We start from the raw sequence: 20,889 nt of genomic DNA, 5'->3' as shown, positions 1-20,889 counted from the left end.
CAACAACTTATTTCATTTAACTGTTGAAAGAGAGGAAGGATTAAAGCAACAATCGAGGAAGAGGAGGTAGGCTAGTAACATTAGGGGAAATATTATGAAAGGTCAGCTGACTAATTATACAAATAGGCCCTATTCAATTTCAGAATTAAAATCTAATTTGCTAGCCTGTACTTGTAACTTTGTAGGCGTTATGTGCTGCACTAGAATCACATGATGTCTCCCTGCTTTATCATTTCTATCCTAATTCCAGTAATACAGTATAATACAATACAGTACAGTAATACAGTCCACACTCAAAAATATTAGCCTACTGGAGCTAGTTTCATTTAATTAGCCGAGAGAGCATATAGCTAGCTACATCTATGGGCTTTTATGTTTTTCTGTCGTGTGTAATGTGCAGTAGACTATATCATATATGTATTGGATAAGGGCACCATCATTTGGGCTTTTTTGGGCTTGGGCTCAATAAATGTATTTTATGTAGGGCTCAGTAAATGTCTTTTATGTAGGGCTCAGTAAATGTCTTTTATGTAGGGCTCAGTAAATGTCTTTTATGTAGGGCTCAGTAAATGTCTTTTATGTAGGGCTCAGTAAATGTCTTTAATGTAGGGCTCAGCAAATGTCTTTAATGTAGGGCTCAGTAAATGTCTTTAATGTTGGGCTCAGTAAATGTCTTTAATGTAGGGCTCAGTAAATGTCTTTAATGTTGGGCTCAGTAAATGTCTTTAATGTAGGGCTCAGTACATTTACATTTACATTTAAGTCATTTAGCAGACGCTCTTATCCAGAGCGACTTACAAATTGGTGCATTCACCTTATGACATCCAGTGGAACAGCCACTTTACAATAGTGCATCTAAATCTTTTAAGGGGGGGGGGGGGGGGGTCAGAAGGATTACTTTATCCTATCTTAGGTATTCCTTAAAGAGGTGGGGTTTCAGGTGTCTCCGGAAGGTGGTGATTGACTCCGCTGTCCTGGCTCTGGCTCTGGCAGTAAATGTCTTTAATGTAGGGCTCGTCAGGCTCAGGTAGCATCAGAGTTTAATTTTGGATCAAAGCTCTAATCACATCCAGACAGGCCTATTTCTATACTTTATAATGCTTTTGAATGACACTTCCAGTTTTGGCGGGATATTCCGGGTATCCCGGGAGTAAAATTAATTATTCTGTGGATGGAACAATTGTAATATACCGGGAAAATATTCAACACTCACTCACTCACTCACTCACTCACTCACTCACTCACTCACTCACTCACTCACTCACTCACTCACTCACTCACTCACTCACTCACTCACTCACTCACTCACTCACTCTCTCATTCACTCACTCTCTCACTCACTCACTCTCTCACTCACTCTCTAGAGCGGCGCAACCAAAACAGTTTTTCTATCTGTTATCGTCCTCTCCTCCCTCCATCAGACCTGCCGGTGACGTCTCCTCTGGGGAATGCTGTGCTGAAGACACTAGAGAACTGGGAGACCATACTCCAGGAGAGGATGAACAAGTTTGATGGTCCTCCTCCCAACTACATCAACACCTACCCCACTGACCTCAGCACAGGAGGGGGGCCCGCCATACTGAGACACAAGGCCATGCTGGAGCCTGACAACACACCTTTCAAGTGGGTATTATTCACACACACAGATACATAGACTACACAGATACATAGACTACACAGATACATAGACTACACAGATACATAGACTACACAGATACATAGACTACACAGATACATAGACTACACAGATACATAGACTACACAGATACATAGACTACACAGATACATAGACTACACAGATACATAGACTACACAGATACATAGACTACACAGATACATAGACTACACAGATACATAGACTACACACACACACACACAGAACATAGACTACACACACACACACGCAGAACATAGACTACACACACACAGAACATAGACTACACACACACACAGAGAACATAGTCTACACACACACACACACACACACACACACATGTTCTCACATGTTTCTGTGTGTGTGTCTCGTGTTCCAGGAATAAGAACCACATTTCGTTTCCTGCGAGGCGTCTCTGGCACTACCTGGTGAAACAGGAAGTTCTTCAGGAGACTCTGATTCGCTATGTCTTCACTAAGAAGAGGAAGCAGAGCGAGGTAACGAGCTAAACTGGACCCCTGGTACAATCTGTGTCTGTCTGTCCCTCCACTTCCCCTACAGCATGTCTGGTCTCATACATCAGGCGTCCTTCATTTACCTGGTTATTACTTACACATTAAACAAGTCAAATGGTCATATGTTTCAAGGTGGATTCAGAAAGTTGTCATTATAGCACCTAACTTGTTAATGATTAAATAAGTGTATTCAGAAAGGTGTCAGTATGTCACCTAACGTGTTAATGAGTACATAGCAGGTAACTAGTGAGAAACAGGTTTTACATAGTGTTACCTCCTCCAGCACTCCAACATCATCTGTCTGGATGTGTCCTTAGAATCATCTTCACAACAATAGTTCTTCAAACCCCAAATTGAATTGATTTATATTTTATATATCCTGTATTTTGAGTAAGGTCCATAATTTATTTTGTACATTATGGCCCAGTTAATTTAACTTCTGAAGAGTAGTGTATATCACACACACACACACACACACACACACACACACACACACACACACACACACACACACACACACACACACACACACACACACACTTCTGTTGTTATTATTATGGTTTTGACGGCCTTGTATTGTGTAATCAAGAACAGAGAATTCTGTGATGTCTGCACACCATCACTACTACTATCATCACCTCTATTATTAGTATTATTATTATTAAACTGTTCATTATCATGTCTGCAGACATCCACTAACACAGACAGACATATTATATGGAGCATCTCCTTTCTAAACTAAATTCTAAGCACATACATAGATCCTGCTTTGTTGAGATTTGAGTAGAAAGGTAAAGATGAGATTTCAAACTGAAGAGGAACCTTATAGCTGACTTCCAGTAACTAGACTCTTTAAGGTGTGTTTATTTAGACTTTGGTGTTGAGACCGTGCCCCACCCTCCCCTCCACCCACTGCCATTGCATTGAGAGAGACGTCTCCTGTCTCCCCAGCACTCCACTCTGTTACCATGTGATAGGACATTGTTTGGGTTGGGAGAAGCCTTTGCCTCATCCACGTATTGACACACTGACTGTGTGTGTGGCTGCGTGTATCTACCATCCAGACAACCCTTTCATTTTTGTTTTCTTCATTTTCTGTTTTGTTTGTTTTGTGCATGTGTGTTTTGTGTGTTGTGTAGTGTATTGAAGGCTATATGGATCTCCTCAGCCCAAACTGTGTATCTGGAGCTCTCAGGTCCAACAAGGTAGTATCAAGGTGTCTGTCTGTACAGTATGAACTGGTACCTGCTCAGGACTGTGAAAGTCTCCTAATCACCGCTTGGCATGCTTCACCTCACCATTACTACTCACTAACCCAACACTACCAGGGTTTTCCAGAGCTACACCTCACCATTACTACTCACTAACCCAACACTACCAGGGTTTTCCAGAGCTTCACCTCACCATTACTACTCACCAACCCAACACTACCAGGGTTTTCCAGAGCTACACCTCACCATTACTACTCACTAACCCAACACTACCAGGGTTTTCCAGAGCTTCACCTCACCATTACTACTCACTAACCCAACACTACCAGGGTTTTCCAGAGCTACACCTCACCATTACTACTCACTAACCCAACACTACCAGGGTTTTCCAGAGCTTCACCTCACCATTACTACTCACTAACCCAACACTACCAGGGTTTTCCAGAGCTACACCTCACCATTACTACTCACTAACCCAACACTACCAGGGTTTTCCAGAGCTTCACCTCACCATTACTACTCACCAACCCAACACTACCAGGGTTTTCCAGAGCTACACCTCACCATTACTACTCACTAACCCAACACTACCAGGGTTTTCCAGAGCTTCACCTCACCATTACTACTCACTAACCCAACACTACTAGGGTTTTCCAGAGCTACACCTCACCATTACTACTCACTAACCCAACACTACCAGGGTTTTCCAGAGCTTCACCTCACCATTACTACTCACTAACCCAACACTACTAGGGTTTTCCAGAGCTACACCTTACCATTACTACTCACTAACCCAACACTACTAGGGTTTTCCAGAGCTACACCTCACCATTACTACTCACTAACCCAACACTACTAGGGTTTTCCAGAGCTACACCTCACCATTACTACTCACTAACCCAACACTACCAGGGTTTTCCAGAGCTTCACCTCACCATTACTACTCACTAACCCAACACTACTAGGGTTTTCCAGAACTTCACCTCACCATTACTACTCACTAACCCAACACTACCAGGGTTTACCAGAGCTACACCTCACCATTACTACTCACTAACCCAACACTACTAGGGTTTTCCAGAGCTACACCTCACCATTACTACTCACTAACCCAACACTACCAGGGGTTTCCAGAGCTTCACCTCACCATTACTACTCACTAACCCAACACTACCAGGGTTTACCAGAGCTACACCTCACCATTACTACTCACTAACCCAACACTACCAGGGTTTTCCAGAGCTACACCTCACCATTACTACTCACTAACCCAACACTACCAGGGTTTTCCAGAGCTTCACCTCACCATTACTACTCACTAACCCAACACTACCAGGGTTTTCCAGAGCTTCACCTCACCATTACTGCTCACTAACCCAACACTACTCGGGTTTTTCAGAAATCATGCCTCACCTCACCATTACTACTCACTAACCCAACACTACCAGGGTTTTCCAGAGCTACACCTCACCATTACTACTCACTAACCCAACACTACCAGGGTTTTCCAGAGCTTCACCTCACCATTACTACTCACTAACCCAACACTACTAGGGTTTTCCAGAACTTCACCTCACCATTACTACTCACTAACCCAACACTACCAGGGTTTACCAGAGCTACACCTCACCATTACTACTCACTAACCCAACACTACCAGGGTTTTCCAGAGCTACACCTCACCATTACTACTCACTAACCCAACACTACCAGGGGTTTCCAGAGCTACACCTCACCATTACTACTCACTAACCCAACACTACCAGGGGTTTCCAGAGCTACACCTCACCATTACTACTCACTAACCCAACACTACCAGGGTTTTCCAGAGCTACACCTCACCATTACTACTCACTAACCCAACACTACTAGGGTTTTCCAGAGCTACACCTCACCATTACTACTCACTAACCCAACACTACTAGGGTTTTCCAGAAATCATGTTTCACCACACCATTACTACTCACTAACCCACCACTACCAGGGTTTTCCAGAGCTTCACCTCACCATTACTACTCACTAACCCAACACTACCAGGGTTTTCCAGAGCTTCACCTCACCATTACTACTCACTAACCCAACACTACCAGGGTTTTCCAGAGCTTCACCTCACCATTACTGCTCACTAACCCAACACTACTCGGGTTTTTCAGAAATCATGTTTCACCTCACCATTACTACTCACTAACCCAACACTACCAGGGTTTTCCAGAGCTTCACCTCACCATTACAACTCACTAACCCAACACTACCAGGGGTTTTCCAGAGCTTCACCTCACCATTACTACTCACTAACCCAACACTACTCGGGTTTTCCAGAGCTTCACCTCACCATTACTACTCACTAACCCAACACTACTAGGGTTTTCCAGAAATCATGTTTCACCTCACCACTAACACACGGTCTGTCTCTGTCTGGTCATTCCTTCTATAGCTGGGCCTAAAGTCTGTCATTCTTCTGCTGCTGGACCCATTCTTCCTCTTCATCTCTTCCTCAATACTATCATCCCCCTCTGTAATAATGACTTATTCCAGCTCCTCTTCATCTCTTCCTCAATACTATCATCCCCCTCTGTAATAATGACTTATTCCAACTCCTCTTCCAGCTCTGACAGAGAGGTGTCACGTGGACCTAACCTGCATGTTCTCACTGAGTGCTCACTGTGTCATTGCTGCGTGTGGCTGTGGGTCAGTGTAGGGGTGTTGTGATGGCGTGTGGCAGTGTATGGGTGTTGTGATGGCGTGTGGCTGTGTTTCAGTGTAGGGGTGTTGTGATGGCGTGTGGCTGTGGGTCAGTGTATGGGTGTTGTGATGGCGTGTGGCTGTGTGGCAGTGTATGGGTGTTGTGATGGCGTGTGGCAGTGTAGGGGTGTTGTGATGGCGTGTGGCTGTGTGTCTGTAGGGGTGTTGTGGTGGCTGTGTGGCAGTGTATGGGTGTTGTGATGGCGTGTGGCTGTGTGTCAGTGTATGGGTGTTGTGATGGCGTGTGGCTGTGTGTCAGTGTAGGGGTGTTGTGATGGCGTGTGGCTGTGTGTCAGTGTAGGGGTGTTGTGATGGCGTTTGGCTGTGTGTCAGTGTATGGGTGTTGTGATGGCGTGTTGCTGTGTGTCAGTGTAGGGGTGTTGTGATGGCGTTTGGCTGTGTGTCAGTGTATGGGTGTTGTGATGGCGTGTGGCTGTGTGGCAGTGTAGGGTGTTGTGATGGCGTGTGGCTGTGTGTCAGTGTAGGGGTGTTGTGATGGCGTGTGGCTGTGTGTCAGTGTATGGGTGTTGTGATGGCGTGTGGCTGTGTGTCAGTGTAGGGGTGTTGTGATGGCGTGTGGCTGTGTGTCAGTGTAGGGGTGTTGTGATGGCGTGTGGCTGTGTGTCAGTGTAGGGGTGTTGTGATGGCGTTTGGCTGTGTGTCAGTGTATGGGTGTTGTGATGGCGTGTTGCTGTGTGTCAGTGTAGGGGTGTTGTGATGGCGTGTGGCTGTGTGGCAGTGTAGGGTGTTGTGATGGCGTGTGGCTGTGTGGCAGTGTAGGGTGTTGTGATGGCGTGTGGCTGTGTGTCAGTGTAGGGGTGTTGTGATGGCGTGTGGCTGTGTGTCAGTGTATGGGTGTTGTGATGGCGTGTGGCTGTGTGTCAGTGTAGGGGTGTTGTGATGGCGTTTGGCTGTGTGTCAGTGTATGGGTGTTGTGATGGCGTGTTGCTGTGTGTCAGTGTAGGGGTGTTGTGATGGCGTTTGGCTGTGTGTCAGTGTAGGGGTGTTGTGATGGCGTGTGGCTGTGTGTCAGTGTAGGGGTGTTGTGATGGCGTTTGGCTGTGTGTCAGTGTAGGGGTGTTGTGATGGCGTTTGGCTGTGTGTCAGTGTAGGGGTGTTGTGATGGCGTGTGGCTGTGTGTCAGTGTAGGGGTGTTGTGATGGCGTGTGGCTGTGTCAGTGTAGGGGTGTTGTGATGGCGTGTGGCTGTGTGTCAGTGTATGGGTGTTGTGATAGCGTGTGTTTGTGTGTCAGTGTAGGGGTGTTGTGATGGCGGGTGGCTGTGTGTCAGTGTAGGGGTGTTGTGATGGCGTGTGGCTGTGTGTCAGTGTTGGGGTGTTGTGATGGCGTGTGGCTGTGTGTCAGTGTAGGGGTGTTGTGATGGCGTGTGGCTGTGTCAGTGTAGGGGTGTTGTGATGGCGTGTGGCTGTGTGTCAGTGTATGGGTGTTGTGATGGCGTGTGGCTGTGTGTCAGTGTAGGGGTGTTGTGATGGCGTGTGGCTGTGTTTCAGTGTAGGGATGTTGTGATGGCGTGTGGCTGTGTGTCAGTGTATGGGTGGTGGCGTGTGGCTGTGTGTCAGTGTATGGGTGTTGTGATAGCGTGTGTTTGTGTGTCAGTGTATGGGTGGTGTGGTGGCGTGTGGCTGTGTGTCAGTGTATGGGTGGTGTGGTGGCGTGTGGCTGTGTGTCAGTGTAGGGGTGGTGTGGTGGCGTGTGTTTGTGTGTCAGTGTATGGGTGGTGTGGTGGCGTGTGGCTGTGTGTCAGTGTATGGGTGGTGTGGTGGCGTGTGGCTGTGTGTCAGTGTATGGGTGGTGTGGTGGCGTGTGGCTGTGTGTCAGTGTAGGGGTGTTGTGATGGTGTGTGGCTGTGTGTCAGTGTATGGGTGTTGTGATGGCGTGTGGCTGTGTGTCAGTGTATGGGTGTTGTGATGGCGTGTGGCTGTGTGTCAGTGTATGGGTGTTGTGATAGCGTGTGGTTGTGTGTCAGTGTAGGGGTGTTGTGATGGCGTGTGGCTGTGTGTCAGTGTAGGGGTGTTGTGATGGCGTGTGGCTGTGTTTCAGTGTAGGGATGTTGTGATGGCGTGTGGCTGTGTGTCAGTGTATGGGGGGTGGCGTGTGGCTGTGTGTCAGTGTAGGGGTGTTGTGATAGTGTGTGGTTGTGTGTCAGTGTATGGGTGGTGGCGTGTGGCTGTGTGTCAGTGTAGGGGTGTTGTGATGGCGTGTGGCTGTGTGTCAGTGTAGGGGTGTTGTGATGGCGTGTGGCTGTGTGTCAGTGTAGGGGTGCTGTGATAGCGTGTGGCTGTGTTTCAGTGTAGGGGTGTTGTGATGGCGTGTGGCTGTGTTTCAGTGTAGGGGTGTTGTGATGGCGTGTGGCTGTGTGTCAGTGTATGGGTGGTGGCGTGTGGCTGTGTGTCAGTGTAGGGGTGTTATGATAGTGTGTGGCTGTGTGGCAGTGTATGGGTGGTGGCGTGTGGCTGTGTGGCAGTGTATGGGTGGTGGCGTGTGGCTGTGTGGCAGTGTATGGGTGTTGTGATGGCGTGTGGCTGTGTGGCAGTGTAGGGTGTTGTGATGGCGTGTGGCTGTGTGTCAGTGTAGGGGTGTTGTGATAGCGTGTGGTTGTGTGTCAGTGTATGGGTGGTGTGGTGGCGTGTGGCTGTGTGTCAGTGTAGGGGTGTTGTGATGGCGTGTGGTTGTGTGTCAGTGTAGGGGTGTTGTGATGGCGTGTGGCTGTGTGTCAGTGTAGGGGTGTTGTGATGGCGTGTGGCTGTGTGTCAGTGTAGGGGTGTTGTGATGGCGTGTGGCTGTGTGTCAGTGTATGGGTGTTGTGATGGCGTGTGTCAGTGTAGGGGTGTTGTGATGGCGTGTGGCTGTGTGTCAGTGTAGGGGTGCTGTGATAGCGTGTGGCTGTGTGTGTGTATGTAACAGTTGTGTATGCTAAGATATTGTGTGTCTGTGTACAGTATGGATGTACCAGGTGTACTAAATAATGGCGGGTGCTGTGATAATGTGTTCCAGGTGGAGGGAGACTTGGGCTATCCAGGAAGGAATGCTAAGATCATCCACAAGGAGTCTGACATCATCATGGCCTTCGCCATCAACAGGGTGAGAGACATCTGCAGTGCACAAAGACACACACACACACAAAGCTTTCCCATTTGATGTAGTTTGACATTCAGGTGCCATGTTCGTCAGGTTTTAGACTTCGACACCATAGAGATGAATGAGTAGAGTGGATTCCATTAGACTGGCCAATAAGGCCACCAGTTAACATATAACAGTCTAAGCCCTGTCTAATTTTATACTTTTTTTACATTGATTTAATCCCTTATTTTTTTCACTAAATCAATCTAAATCTCCAAATATACTTCCATAAATGATTTTAAACTGGTACCGGGGGACTTTCAGACTGGACTTGTGAGACCTGTGGACGTCCTAGAGCAGAACATACCATATATACGTGTTCCTGAGAGTCTCACCTTTACACAGATCAGTGTTTAGCCCAAACTGTTGGGACCCTACAGACAGAAGTTGGCAGATCGGCAGTTACGGCTTCAGACCAGTTCCAACACGCTTGTGGGGGACGTAGAGCAAAACGGAGAGCACCATCGTGTTCCTGAGAGTCTCCTCCGTAAAGAGATTTTTAGGCCAAACCGTTCCGTCGCTCCAGACGATTTTGTGAGAATACCGATTTTCGGATGTCTAATGGTCTGACAAATACTGCTCTAACTCTGTCACCTTTCACCCCAAATGCGGAAGTGTTACATAGGTGGATGCGGTGGACACATCCAATGCAAAAAAAATGATATCTCTAACTTAAACTGATGGATTTGTGTATTATGCTAAATAGATTTCCACATGGGCGTGGACATCGGCCTTAGGGGGGTTAACACACAGTACACCACATCTAAATGTTTCTGTTGGAATATCTCTTCTACTCATTCAGATTATGTGGTATACATTTACTGGCCTCTCTTCTCTCCCTCCCTCGTCCCCTCCTCCCTCTTCTCTCCCTCGTCCCCTCCTCCCTCTTCTCTCCCTCCCTCGTCCCCTCCTCCCCTCTTCTCTCCCTCCCCCCTCCAGGCTAACACCAATGAGATAGTGCTGGCGTCCACTCACGACGTGCAGGAGGTTGATGTGTCCACTCTGTTAGCTGCTCAGCCCTACACCTGGATAGGAGAGGACTTTGACAAGGAGTCACACAGGTCAGTACACTATGTTACACACACACACACACATACACACACACATATACACACACACACACACATTGTGTTGGACTTCTTTCTCTCCTCAGTTCTGATGACGTGGACTACCGTTCTTCCCACACTAACGTTGCCCAGGCCTCCTCTACCCCGTCCCACTTCAACCCCAAAGACATGGCAGCCTCTGCATCCATGCCCTGGCTGGGGAGTGGGCAGACCAGCATGGGAGCTAGTGTGGTACGACACACAAACATCCTCCAGTCACTCACTCACTCACTCACTCACTCACTCACTCACTCACTCACTCACTCACTCACTCACTCACATACACTCACTCACTCACTCACTCACTCACTCACTCACTGACTCACTGACTCACTGACTCACTGACTCACTCACTCACTCACTCACTCACTCACTCACTCACTCACTCACTCACTCACTGACTCACTCACACACATACACACACAAAACATCCTCCAGTCACTCACACATACACAGATGCATAGTATACACACACACACACACACACACACACACACACACACACACACACACACACACACACACACACACATACAGTATGTGTTTATATATATATATATATACACTACTGTTCAAAAGTTTGGGGCCACTTAAACATTTCCTTGTTTTTGAAAGAAAAGCCAATTTTTTGTCCATTAAAATAACATCAAATTGATCAGAAATACAGTGTCGACATTGTTAATGTTGTAAATGACTATTGTAGCTGGAAACGGCAGATTGTTGGGGGAATATCTACACAGGCGTACAGAGGCCCATTATCAGCAACCATCACTCCTGTGTTCCAATGGCACGTTGTGTTAGCTAATCCAAATTTATCATTTTAAGATACTAATTGATCATTAGAAAACCATTTTGCAATTATGTTAGCACAGCTGAAAACTGTTGTTCTGATTTAAAGAAGCAATAAAACTGGCCTTCTTTAGACTAGTTGAGTATGTGGAGCATCGGCATGTGTGGGTTTGATTACAGGCTAAAAATGTCCAGAAACAAAGGACTTTCTTCTGAAACTCGTCAGTATATTCTTGTTCTGAGAAATTAAGGCTATTCCATGGGAGAAATTCGTACATCAGCTGATATCTCAAAGTGCTGTACAGAAACCCAGCCTAAAACCCCAAACAGCAAGCAATGCAGGTGTAGAAGCACGGTGGCTAGGAAAAACTTCCTAGAAAGGCCAAAACCTAGGAAGAAACCTAGAGAGGAACCAGGCTATAAGGGGTGGCCATTCCTCTTCTGGCTGTACCGGGTGGAGATTATAATAGAACATGGCCAAGATGTTCAAATGTTCATAAATGACCAGCATGGTTAAATAATAATAATCACAGTAGTTGTCGAGGGTGCAGCAAGTCAGCACCTCAGGAGTAAATGTCAGTTGGCTTTTCATAGCTGATCATTAAGAGTATCTCTACCGCTCCAGCGGTCTCCAGAGAGTTGAAAACAGCAGGTCTGGGACAGGTAGCACATCCGGTGAACAGGTCAGGGTTCCATAGCCGCAGGCAGAACAGTTGAAACTGGAGCAGCAGCACGGCCAGGTGGATTGGGGACAGCAAGGAGTCATCATGTCAGGTCGTCCTGAGGCATGGTCCTAGGGCTCAGGTCCTCCGAGAGAGAGAAAGAAAGAGAGAATTAGAGAGAGCATACTTAAATTCACACAGGACACCAGATAAGACAGGAGAAGTACTCCAGATATAACAGACTGACCTTAGCCCCCCGACATATCTTGGGTTGTGCCGTGGCGGATATCTTCAACCACCAACTTACCATCCTGAGACGAGGCCGAGTATACCCCACAAAGATCTCCGCCACGGCACAACCCAAGGGGGGGCGCCAACCCAGACAGGAAGATCACGTCAGTGACTCGACGCACCCCTCCTAGGGACGGCATGAAAGAGCACCAGTAAGCCAGTGACTCAGCCCCTGTAATAGGGTTAGAGGCAGAGAATCCCAGTGGAGAGAGGGGAACCGGCCAGGCAGAGACAGCAAGGGCGGTTCGTTGCTCCAGAGCCTTTCCGTTCACCTTCACACTCCTGGGCCTGACTACACTCAATCATATGACCCACTGAAGAGATAAGTCTTCAGTAAAGACTTAAAGGTTGGGACCAAGTCTGTGTCTCTCACATGGGTAGGCAGACCATTACATAAAAATGGAGATCTATAGGAGAAAGCCCTGCCTCCAGCTGTTTGCTTAGAAATGCTAGGGACAATTAGGAGGCCTGCGTCTTGTGACCGTAGCGTACGTGTAGGTATGTACGGCAGGACCAACTCGGAAAGATAGGTAGGAGCAAGCCCATGTAACGCTTTATAGGTTAGCAGTAAAACCTTGAAATCAGCCCTTGCCTTAACAGGAAGCCAGTGTAGGGAGGCTAGCACTGGAGTAATATGATACATTTTTGGGGGGGTTCTAGTCAGGATTCTAGCAGCCGTATTTAGCATTAACTGAAATGTATTTAGTGCTCTATCCGGGTAGCCGGAAAGTAGAGCATTGCAGTAGTCTAACCTAGAAGTAACAAAAGCATGGATGAATTTTTCTGCATCATTTTTGGACAGAACATTTCTGATTTTTGCAATGTTACCTAGATGGAAAAAAGCTGTCTTGATATGTTCGTCAAAAGAGAGATCAGGGTCCAGAGTAACGCCGAGGTCCTTCACAGTTTTATTTGAGACGACTTTACAACCATCAAGATTAATTGTCAGATTCAACAGAAGATCTCTTTGTTTCCTAGGACCTAGAACAAGCATCTCTGTTTTGTCCGAGTTTAAAAGTAGAACGTTTTCAGCCATCCACTTCCTTATGTCTGAAACACAGGCTTCTAGCGAGGGCAATTTTGGGGCTTCACCATGTTTCATTGAAATGTACAGCTGTGTGTCATCCGCATAGCAGTGAATGTTAACATTATGTTTTCGAATGACATCCCCAAGAGGTAAAATATATAGTGAAAACAATAGTGGTCCTAAAACGGAACCTTGAGGAACACCGAAATGTACCGTTGATTTGTCAGAGGACAAACCATTCACAGAGACAAACTGATATCTTTCCGACAGATAAGATCTAAACCAGGCCAGAACTTGTCCGTGTAGACCAATTTGTGTTTCCAATCTCTCCAAAAGAATGTGGTGATCGATGGTATCAAAGGCAGCACTAATGTGAGGAGGCCAGTTTTATTGCTTCTTTAATTAGAACAACAGTTTTCAGCTATGCTAACATAATTGCAAAATGGTTTTCTAATGATCAATTAGCCTTTTAAAATGATAAACTTGGATTGGCTAAAACAACATGCCATTGGAACACAGGAGTGATGGTTGCTGATAATGGGCCTCTGTATGCCTATGTAGATATTCCATAAAAATCTGCCTTTTCCAGCTATAATAGTCATTTACAACATTAACAATGACTACACTGTATTACTGATCAATTTGATGTTATTTTAATGGACAAAAAAAAATGTTTCTTTCAAAAACAAGGACATTTCTAAGTGACCCCAAACTTTTGACATTTCAGTTGAAAGGTACAGTATCTCCTTTCATACTTTCCATTTACTTTGAACTTGTCAGTGCAGTGTAGTCCAGTGAGAGAGGTAGTAGTCTGGCCTGTAGAGGGACACAGGCTAGGACGGAGGTTTCACTCCTGAGTACTGTCTGGCTCACAGCTCACCACTCAACTCAAGGTCCTGTCTGTTTATTATGAAAACCTATCGTCTCTCCCCACACTGCTCTGGTGTCATAGGAAATATGTGCAGCAGAACTCATCAGAGTACTGTAAGACAGTACGGTTTAAAGCAAGCAGGCAAACGTTCTTCTTTTAACGTTAGACGTCATTGTGTCACCCTATTCCTCGCTCGCTGTGTCCGAACTGAGGCCCGCTAGCTGGACCTAGTCAGTCCAGTGAATATTGACACTTGTTTATCTTTCTCAGGCCAAACAGACAGAGAGTTGAGGACTAAACAGGCTGCTAGATGAGTCTATGTTACCAGAGATAGGCAGTGTGTGTGTTTGTATGAGAGAGATGGGAGAGTATCAACACACAGATACCCAGCTCTCACAGCGTCTCCTCGGCTGCCCAAGGTACAGGCCTGCGTCACCGCATCACCCACTTCTCAAATATGTCCCCGTTCAAGTGATAATTCTTCATGCTACAGTCAATATGGAGTACTGTTGCCTTGTAGCCGAAGTATAAATATGTCCTAGTCTAGGTGGTGAGTCTTGGTTAGGCCAGACTGTATGGAAAGACATACTGTCCTTCAGTGTCATTGGCTTATACTGTATGTGTAAAATAGGTTCTAGTTCAGATGATGAATCCCCTTTAGAGTGAAAGGTTGTAGAGTAGTTTTAATGAACTAAAAGAAAGACCTGCACACTGCTCTGGCCAGTATCACTTCAGTGTATGAAGCTGACGTATCGGCCTGCTGGCCTTCATCAGAGCTGTTTCAGTTCAAAGAAGTGTCCTAGTTGAGTACTGAAGTCCGTAGTGTAGAGCAGCACTGTGTATTGACTGAATGTTTTAAAGACTGAGGTTTCAAATGAAGTTTGATGTATTAGGTTATTTGAATGTTGTTTTTCAGATTATGAAGAGGAACCTGAACAATGTGAAGAGAATGACCTCCCACCCCATATTCCAGTACTGTAGGTATCATCTAATGTATACAGTACCATATACCACTACTGTATTATATACAGTATACCACTACTGTATTATATACAGTATATCACTACTGTATTATATACAGTATATCACTACTGTATTATATACAGTATATCACTACTGTATTATATACAGTATATCACTACTAGGTTATATACAGGATACCACTACTAGGTTATATACAGGATACCACTACTAGGTTATATACAGTATACCACTACTAGGTTATATACAGTATATCACTACTGTATTATATACAGTATATCACTACTGTATTATATACAGTATATCACTACTAGGTTATATACAGTATACCACTACTGTATTATATACAGTATACCACTACTAGGTTATATACAGTATACCACTACTGTATTATATACAGTATACCACTACTGTATTATATACAGTATACCACTACTGTATTATATACAGTATACCACCACTAGGTTATATACAGTATACCACCACTAGGTTATATACAGTATACCACCACTAGGTTATATACAGTATACCACCACTAGGTTATATACAGTATACCACTACTGTATTATATACAGTATACCACTACTGTATTATATACAGTATACCACCACTAGGTTATATACAGTATACCACCACTAGGTTATATACAGTATACCACTACTGTATTATATACAGTATACCACTACTAGGTTATATACAGTATACCACCACTAGGTTATATACAGTATACCACCACTAGGTTATATACAGTATCCCACCACTAGGTTATATACAGTATACCACTACTGTATTATATACAGTATACCACTACTAGGTTATATACAGTATACCACCACTAGGTTATATACAGTATACCACCACTAGGTTATATACAGTATACCACCACTAGGTTATATACAGTATACCACTACTGTATTATATACAGTATACCACTACTAGGTTATATACAGTATACCACTACTGTGTTATATACAGTATACCACTACTAGGTTATATACAGTATACCACCACTAGGTTATATACAGTATACCACCACTAGGTTATATACAGTATACCACCACTAGGTTATATACAATATACCACCACTAGGTTATATACAATATACCACCACTAGGTTATATACAGTATACCACTACTGTATTATATACAGTATACCACTACTAAGTTATATACAGTATACCACTACTGTATTATATACAGTATACCACTACTAGGTTATATACAGTATACCACCACTAGGTTATATACAGTATACCACCACTAGGTTATATACAGTATACCACCACTAGGTTATATACAATATACCACCACTAGGTTATATACAGTATACCACTACTGTATTATATACAGTATACCACTACTGTATTATATACAGTATACCACTACTAGGTTATATACAGTATACCACTACTGTGTTATATACAGTATACCACCACTAGGTTATATACAGTATACCACTACTGTATTATATACAGTATACCACCACTAGGTTATATACAGTATACCACTACTGTATTATATACAGTATACCACTACTAGGTTATATACAGTATACCACTACTGTGTTATATACAGTATACCACCACTAGGTTATATACAGTATACCACTACTGTATTATATACAGTATACCACCACTAGGTTATATACAGTATACCACTACTGTATTATATACAGTATACCACCACTAGGTTGTATACAGTATACCACCACTAGGTTATATACAGTATACCACCACTAGGTTATATACAGTATACCACCACTAGGTTATATACAGTATACCACTACTGTATTATATACAGTATACCACTACTAGGTTATATACAGTATACCACTACTGTATTATATACAGTATACCACTACTAGGTTATATACAGTATACCACTACTGTATTATATACAGTATACCACTACTGTATTATATACAGTATACCACCACTAGGTTATATTCAGTATACCACCACTAGGTTATATACAGTATACCACCACTAGGTTATATACAGTATCCCACCACTAGGTTATACACAGTATCCCACCACTAGGTTATATACAGTATACCACCACTAGGTTATATACAGTATACCACTACTAGGTTACATACAGTATCCCACCACTAGGTTACATACAGTATCCCACCACTAGGTTATATACAGTATACCACCACTAGGTTATATACAGTATCCCACCACTAGGTTATATACAGTATACCACTACTGTATTATATACAGTATACCACTACTAGGTTATATACAGTATACCACCACTAGGTTATATACAGTATACCACCACTAGGTTATATACAGTATACCACCACTAGGTTATATACAGTATACCACCACTAGGTTATATACAATATACCACCACTAGGTTATATACAGTATACCACTACTGTATTATATACAGTATACCACTACTAGGTTATATACAGTATACCACCACTAGGTTATATACAGTATACCACTACTGTGTTATATACAGTATACCACCACTAGGTTATATACAGTATACCACTACTGTATTATATACAGTATACCACCACTAGGTTATATACAGTATACCACTACTGTATTATATACAGTATACCACCACTAGGTTATATACAGTATACCACTACTGTATTATATACAGTATACCACCACTAGGTTATATACAGTATACCACCACTAGGTTATATACAGTATACCACCACTAGGTTATATACAGTATACCACCACTAGGTTATATACAGTATACCACTACTGTATTATATACAGTATACCACTACTAGGTTATATACAGTATACCACCACTAGGTTATATACAGTATCCCACCACTAGGTTATATACAGTATACCACTACTGTATTATATACAGTATACCACTACTGTATTATATACAGTATACCACTATTGTATTATATACAGTATACCACTATTGTATTATATACAGTATACCACTACTGTATTATATACAGTATACCACCACTAGGTTATATACAGTATCCCACCACTAGGTTATATACAGTATCCCACCACTAGGTTATATACAGTATCCCACCACTAGGTTATATACAGTATACCACCACTAGGTTATATACAGTATATCACTACTAGGTTATATACAGTATCCCACCACTAGGTTACATACAGTATCCCACCACTAGGTTATATACAGTATACCACCACTAGGTTATATACAGTATCCCACCACTAGGTTATATACAGTATACCACTACTGTATTATATACAGTATACCACTACTAGGTTATATACAGTATACCACCACTAGGTTATATACAGTATACCACCACTAGGTTATATACAGTATACCACCACTAGGTTATATACAGTATACCACCACTAGGTTATATACAATATACCACCACTAGGTTATATACAGTATACCACTACTGTATTATATACAGTATACCACTACTAGGTTATATACAGTATACCACCACTAGGTTATATACAGTATACCACTACTGTGTTATATACAGTATACCACTACTGTATTATATACAGTATACCACCACTAGGTTATATACAGTATACCACTACTGTATTATATACAGTATACCACTACTAGGTTATATACAGTATACCACCACTAGGTTATATACATTATACCACCACTAGGTTATATACAGTATACCACCACTAGGTTATATACAGTATACCACCACTAGGTTATATACAGTATACCACTACTGTGTTATATACAGTATACCACCACTAGGTTATATACAGTATACCACTACTGTGTTATATACAGTATACCACCACTAGGTTATATACAGTATCCCACCACTAGGTTATATACAGTATACCACCACTAGGTTATATACAGTATACCACTACTGTATTATATACAGTATACCACTACTGTGTTATATACAGTATACCACTACTAGGTTATATACAGTATACCACCACTAGGTTATATACAGTATCCCACCACTAGGTTATATACAGTATATCACTACTAGGTTATATACAGTATCCCACCACTAGGTTATATACAGTATCCCACCACTAGGTTATATACAGTATCCCACCACTAGGTTATATACAGTATCCCACCACTAGGTTATATACAGTATCCCACCACTAGGTTATATACAGTATACCACTTCTGTATTATATACAGTATACCACCACTAGGTTATATACAGTATACCACTACTGTATTATATACAGTATACCACTACTAGGTTATATACAGTATACCACCACTAGGTTATATACATTATACCACCACTAGGTTATATACAGTATACCACCACTAGGTTATATACAGTATACCACCACTAGGTTATATACAGTATACCACCACTAGGTTATATACAGTATACCACTACTGTGTTATATACAGTATACCACCACTAGGTTATATACAGTATACTACCACTAGGTTATATACAGTATCCCACCACTAGGTTATATACAGTATACCACCACTAGGTTATATACAGTATACCACTACTGTATTATATACAGTATACCACTACTAGGTTATATACAGTATACCACCACTAGGTTATATACAGTATACCACCACTAGGTTATATACAGTATACCACCACTAGGTTATATACAGTATACCACCACTAGGTTATATACAGTATACCACCACTAGGTTATATACAGTATACCACTACTGTGTTATATACAGTATACCACTACTAGGTTATATACAGTATACCACTACTAGGTTATATACAGTATACCACCACTAGGTTATATACAGTATACCACTACTGTGTTATATACAGTATACCACCACTAGGTTATATACAGTATACCACTACTGTATTATATACAGTATACCACCACTAGGTTATATACAGTATACCACTACTGTATTATATACAGTATACCACTACTAGGTTATATACAGTATACCACTACTAGGTTATATACATTATACCACCACTAGGTTATATACAGTATACCACCACTAGGTTATATACAGTATACCACCACTAGGTTATATACAGTATACCACTACTGTGTTATATACAGTATACCACCACTAGGTTATATACAGTATACCACTACTGTATTATATACAGTATACCACCACTAGGTTATATACAGTATACCACTACTGTATTATATACAGTATACCACTACTAGGTTATATACAGTATACCACCACTAGGTTATATACAGTATACCACCACTAGGTTATATACAGTATACCACCACTAGGTTATATACAGTATACCACCACTAGGTTATATACAGTATACCACCACTAGGTTATATACAGTATACCACTACTGTATTATATACAGTATACCACTACTAGGTTATATACAGTATACCACCACTAGGTTATATACAGTATACCACCACTAGGTTATATACAGTATACCACCACTAGGTTATATACAGTATACCACCACTAGGTTATATACAGTATACCACCACTAGGTTATATACAGTATACCACCACTAGGTTATATACAGTATACCACCACTAGGTTATATACAGTATACCACCACTAGGTTATATACAGTATACCACCACTAGGTTATATACAGTATACCACTACTAGGTTATATACAGTATACCACTACTAGGTTATATACAGTATACCACTACTGTATTATATACAGTATACCACTACTGTATTATATACAGTATACCACTACTGTATTATATACAGTATACCACTACTGTGTTATATACAGTATACCACTACTGTGTTATATACAGTATACCACTACTGTGTTATATACAGTATACCACTACTGTGTTATATACAGTATACCACTACTGTGTTATATACAGTATACCACTACTGTGTTATATACAGTATACCACCACTAGGTTATATACAGTATACCACTACTGTATTATATACAGTATACCACCACTAGGTTATATACAGTATACCACTACTGTGTTATATACAG

General features: G+C 42.6%; 1 protein-coding gene across 3 annotated transcripts in view; it reads left to right on the top strand.

Moving 5' to 3' along the window:
- LOC129844864 (dmX-like protein 2) overlaps positions 1 to 20,889 on the top strand; it is a 134,477-nt gene that overhangs the window by 70,313 nt on the left and 43,275 nt on the right. For all 3 annotated transcript variants that reach the window (XM_055913024.1, XM_055913023.1, XM_055913026.1), the window contains 7 exons: positions 1,422 to 1,623; positions 2,034 to 2,151; positions 3,309 to 3,374; positions 9,137 to 9,223; positions 10,202 to 10,323; positions 10,416 to 10,560; positions 14,925 to 14,985. In XM_055913024.1, the coding sequence (XP_055768999.1) occupies positions 1,422 to 1,623; positions 2,034 to 2,151; positions 3,309 to 3,374; positions 9,137 to 9,223; positions 10,202 to 10,323; positions 10,416 to 10,560; positions 14,925 to 14,985 (801 nt within the window). The remainder of the gene's footprint in view (positions 1 to 1,421; positions 1,624 to 2,033; positions 2,152 to 3,308; positions 3,375 to 9,136; positions 9,224 to 10,201; positions 10,324 to 10,415; positions 10,561 to 14,924; positions 14,986 to 20,889) is intronic.

Source organism: Salvelinus fontinalis, unplaced genomic scaffold, assembly GCF_029448725.1.
Source record: "Salvelinus fontinalis isolate EN_2023a unplaced genomic scaffold, ASM2944872v1 scaffold_0242, whole genome shotgun sequence".
Taxonomy (NCBI): domain Eukaryota; kingdom Metazoa; phylum Chordata; class Actinopteri; order Salmoniformes; family Salmonidae; genus Salvelinus; species Salvelinus fontinalis.
Note: the sequence above shows the minus strand (reverse complement) of the source record. Positions and strands in the feature narration are given on the sequence as shown.